Source organism: Octodon degus, unplaced genomic scaffold, assembly GCF_000260255.1.
Source record: "Octodon degus isolate 3935 unplaced genomic scaffold, OctDeg1.0 scaffold00023, whole genome shotgun sequence".
Lineage (NCBI taxonomy): Eukaryota > Metazoa > Chordata > Mammalia > Rodentia > Octodontidae > Octodon > Octodon degus.
Genome location: NW_004524599.1, coordinates 852,980 through 858,207, shown reverse-complemented (window position 1 = coordinate 858,207; position 5,228 = coordinate 852,980). Strand labels below are relative to the sequence as shown.

Below are 5,228 nucleotides of genomic sequence, written 5' to 3'. Positions count from 1 at the left end.
AAAAAAAAAAAAAAAAAAGCCCAAACTCTAATAAGCCTATATTTTTCAAATTGTAAGTCTGTGACTCATTACTGGGTTATAAAATCAGTAAGTTACAGTTATCATTTTAAAAATGAATTAAAACAAAAACCACAGAAAATCAGGAAAACACTGCATATAGTTAAGAGCATATTTCCATGAACTTTCATAAAACCTTTACACACAACTCATAGGTTCATAATATAAAATGTAGACTATAATCAAAATAATTTTAAATCACCACTTTAAAATGCATTGCATTATCATGGTTACTCTCATTTTTAAGAGATTTTAATGTACCTTTCTTTTAAAACAAATTGCAAATATTGACAACTAATACATACTATTACATTGTAATGTTCCTTAAAATCCCACAGTATCAGGCCTGAAGAATGCACATCCCAGGGTCAGTGAAATCTAAATAGTCTCTGCTTTCATATAATCAACTCTGCAATAAACCCAGAGAAGAGTAACAACACAAAAAACAGAGTTAAAGTCCCTAAAATGATCCCCCCCCCCTTTTTTGTACCAGGAATCAAACTCAGGACCTTGCACCTGCTAGGTAGGTACTGTGCCACTGAGCTACATTCCTGGCCCCCCAAAATGATTTACAATGTAGAATATTCTTGCTTCCTACATGATTTATTATTCTAATTTTATATGATTTTCATGAATTTTAAGCTTTAGGGGCAGCTCACTTGGGACTCCTATCTCTCTTTCAGATAAAAGCTTTCTTTACTCAATAAATATATTCTGCTCTTCTGTTGTTCCCAGAAAATTCATTCTTCGATTTTAAAAACACACAAACTCCTACTGGACATCTAGCAGGTTAGGGGTTTCTTTCCCCTATATCATTTGGAGATCTTCCACCGCGATCACTGGACAAGGTAAGAGTTTGTTTCTGTTTCACATATTCTGTATTGGGACTCATTTAGGTAACAGCCTTCAGGCCAGCTGTGATGGCACAAGCCTGCAATCACAGCACCAGGGATGCTGAGGCAACAGGACTGCCTGGAGTTTAAGGCCAGCCTGGAGCTACATAAACAAGTTCAAGGCCAGCCTGGGGCAACATAAGCAAGTTCAAGGCCAGCCTGGGCTGCAAGGTACACTGCACACCTCGGGGTATGGAAAAATGGGCAGGAAGTTAGAAAAATGTTGATACCTTTTTAGTAAAGCCCCATATGTGGTGACTCTTCATTTTACTTAGGCTTAATGTGCATGTTACTTTGGATGCTAGTCTCACCATTCACTCACATAAAATAGCAAACTCCCATAGGAGGCAAGCTGCATTATGTTCTACCTATGACAAAGCTTCATTTACCAACAGTTAGAAGGTCCAAATCATAAGCCAAAGATCTATATTTTTAAAAACCACCACTATTATCAGTACTGATTGTGGAAAATAAATGAGTCTTTATATACTAATGTTGAAAGATCCCAAAGACCTTTTTTTACTATATACAAGCAAGATATATTCATTTGTAAGTGTATATAGGCACATGTATGCACATACATGCATTTGCATGAGAAACAGATGAGTTTCGTTACCCTTTTGGGTGAGGTAAGAGGATGGAGAAAATAGGAATGAGAGCAAAGGCGAGAAAAAGGCTTTCACCCACTTGAGCAGAGCAGGGATTTTCATTCCACCCCTAACCTCAAGCAAATTGCTTTGCTCCCACTTCCTACTCCACACCCCACATTCAAACACACATAATCACCCAGAGGTAATTTGTGGCAAATGCACTTTCACTTTCCTCAACAAAGGACTTTCACCCCATCTTGCAAAAGTGAATCCACCCCTCTGTACCCACAAGGTCAGCCCAAATGCCCCCGACTGTCCCTGCGGGGTGACAGAACTCTGGGTGGCTTCCACCACCTTGCTGCACTGTTGCCACCACAGGGTGACAGTCACTGAGCTCCAGCTATATAACAACCAATACCTGCAGTCAGGAAGCTCCAAGCCTCCAGGGTGAGAAAGAAGAGGCCACGGGGAATGTCCAAAGAACACAATACGTAAAACAGCAGTATATACCTGAGCAACTGCTACATTTAAAATTTTTCCCTTTTTCTTCCCACAACTCTCTAAAGTAAGAGCTTCTGGGGCAGGCGAGATAGCTCAGCCAACTATCAGTGCCCTCTTAGGCAAGCTCAGGGGCCAGGTTCTATCCCTGCACCACGTGCCGCTGCCCCCACCCCAGGGTGTACAGAGGTGGCCAGAGATTAAGCATGGTGATACACACCTGTAATCCCAGCACTGGGGAGACTGAAAACAGAAGGCTCACTATGAGCTGGCCCTGTACCAAATACATTAAAAAAAAATTTAAAATAAAACAAAAATAATAAAGTAAGAGCCTCTGGCACAAGCATTGAATCTACAGCTGTCTTTGGACCCCCTGCACCAAGCACGGTAGGCCCATGAACTTCATAAATGTCTCCTAAGTAGCAATGCAACGGAATTTCAAGAAGTAAATCACACCGGACTTCATGTTTCATAACGGTGAACACATACATGTGTCAGTTATTAATCTGGACCTCCACACTGTATTTTAATCCTAGAATTCCAGCACCAAAACAAACATCTGCAACCTCAGAAGCCTAGTCCTCACTATGCAGTCTTGGCATTGATTCTATAAAGAGCAAAAAATACAAAAGCTAAGCTTTTCTGCTTCTTTTCCTGGAAGTCAATATACTCTCATTTGTTTTTACTGGTGAGATGGAAAACATTCATCCAGCAACTCAGAATTTCTATCCATGATTAGTGCATTGGTAATTTCTTGGAACTTTCAGGAAAAAAAAAAAAAAAAAAGCGATTTTCAATTTGGCAGGTTTGCCAACATTTATTTTAAACCTTTGACGCCTAGGTACAAAAAATAATAACATTCCCAATATTGCACTCGTTTACTCTTTCTCTGCTCTGAGCTCTGTCCAAAAACAAATGGTAGAAACCAGTAGCAAATATAACACGAAGGAAGCATTGCTGCAATTAATCAACCTAAAGCCCAAAGGAGGAACTGCTTCTATTTTGAATGTAGCCTTCCTTGCTGTAAGGAAAAGCTCCCTGAAGAAATAGGAAGCCAAGAGGCATAATGAAAATCAAAACGCACATGGAGCCTCTACCCTTGCAAAGATAGGAATTTTAATCCACAAGCAGCAAAGATGTGTTCATTCTCCTTAGTTCATCTATAAGCAGGACAGCCAGCACAGGCAGGACAGTCCCACAGGAAGGGCCACACACCCGTGGAGCAGCAGCGCTGGGGGAAGGGCCGCACACGTGAGCACCCCCTTTCCATGCTATTTTTATAGCTCTACATAAGGGACTATACCAACAAGCAAGCCACTGGGTAAATTCCCAAATCGCGGTAAAAACCTCTACTTAAGAGACTAACACAGCAGCCCTAAGAGTGATGGACTGATTATTCGGCTTTTGGAACCCACTGTCCACAGTTATCAATTCTCTACGAACTCCACAAAATGAGATCTGTTATCTCTGCGCAAGTGACAAAGCTTCAGTAGCACTCCTCATTTAAGAGTGACAAGAAGCAGGTGTCAACTCAACAAGAAAAACAGAAGCAGCAGCTACAAAATAGGACTTAAAACATTCTACCTGTTTCCCAGACTGCTTGAAGAATCTAACCCAAAAAAATTTTTCTGAAACAAGGCAATGGGGCGGGGGACCAGTGGTTAATTTAATCTCCAAATGTTTGAATTTATTTATTATCATCATGAAATACACTATCCACACTGCTATAGATGCACCTAAAAATGCAGTATTGTAAAATCGTATTTTTAATGTATTTAAAAACACTGCCAGGAGAAATATACATTTTTAGTAATAATACATTACTAAAAAGTATTTAATGCATCATAAATGAAATTCAGCTATGTCACACCACCGTAAGAAACCGCCAAGGGTAGCAGAATGTTTGCAAATTAAAAAAAGAGAGGCTTCACACCAAAAGGGAAGAATCCCCAATCCTGCGCCTCACAATTTCATCCTCCTAATTAGTAAATGGCGGGGGAGGACCACCTGATCACAGAACGGAAACAGCTGCCCCCTTCAGCAATCAAGTTACAAACGCTGCTTCAGAATGGCTTGGTGAAAAAAATCTCTGAAGAGCAAAATTACTACATTGTAGCGCTCCAATCAACAGGTGACTTTCAGAAAGGCAGTCACTTTCAGGAATTAATTTGCAGAATCTCGGGGTTGTTTTTCCTTTTCACATTTTTTTCTTTTAACAAGCTACTGTACTGCCACGTTGAATGAATTCCAACCGATTTCTTCTGGGAGCTTACCAGAAAAATGCCAAAAATTCAAATTATTTTGGGGCATTTTCCCATACGTTGCGTGGAACAGAGCACAATTAATAAAGATCCAACAGTTACCATTTTTCAAATGCAAATATGTTGCCATCTAGTAAATGCAGCCCCCTTTAAACCACCCCCTCGGCGTCTACACAGCTCAGGGCACTACTTTTGTCTCCTTGAAAATCAAAATTCGCGCATTACATTCAGGCATTATCTTAATTCAGCACCACCCCAACAAAAAAATATTTTAAGCAGGCGATCTTGTGCTTGAATCTGCCAAGTCTGTTTTGCGCCCCCCTCCCCATCTTACACACAACGTCCCCGAACAGTTGTCAAAGGAAGCAAACGTAGGGGGAAAGAATCAGAAGCGCTGAATTCCACGAATAAGGACAGCCCGGTCACTTGGCCACTTCGGGCCTCAGTTTTCGCATCTGTAAAATGTGGCCACTGAAGCAATCGCTGCAGGGCTGCCTCCCGCGCCCTGGCTCTCTGGGTGGCCCGAACCCCGCAGGCGACACAGCTGACCGCGCTGGCCCCGCCTGGGCGCCCGGCCGGACACCGCTCCAGAGGGGAGGGGACCCGGGGGAGGGCGCCGGCGGGAGGCCGGGAACTTGGACGCGCGGCAGTGCCCGCGGGCGCGGGCGACAAACTTGCAGCCGCCTCCTAACAATAGCGGCGCGCCCCCATCCGCGGCTCCCACCTGCGGGAGCGCCCCGCGCCGCCTTACCTGTCCCCCTGCTTGGTGTTGGAGGGCGGCGGGTGCAGGACCGTCTGGTTCCCGTCCATCTCCACCACGCACTTGGTGTTCAGCTCCAGCTCTGAAAGCACAGCAGGCGAGCGTGGCCGGTGGCGCCCGCGCCCCGCCGGGTCCCCGAGGCGGCCGAGCCCGCGCCCTCCCCGGCCCG

At 43.7% G+C, this 5,228-nt stretch overlaps 1 protein-coding gene across 1 annotated transcript in view; it reads right to left on the bottom strand.

Annotated features, from left to right (window-relative positions):
- Kif13a (kinesin family member 13A) overlaps window positions 1-5,228 on the bottom strand; it is a 201,125-nt gene that overhangs the window by 189,079 nt on the left and 6,818 nt on the right. Inside the window, exon 2 of the mRNA XM_023712054.1 lies at window positions 5,051-5,141. Within this exon, the coding sequence (XP_023567822.1) occupies window positions 5,051-5,141 (91 nt within the window). The remainder of the gene's footprint in view (window positions 1-5,050; window positions 5,142-5,228) is intronic.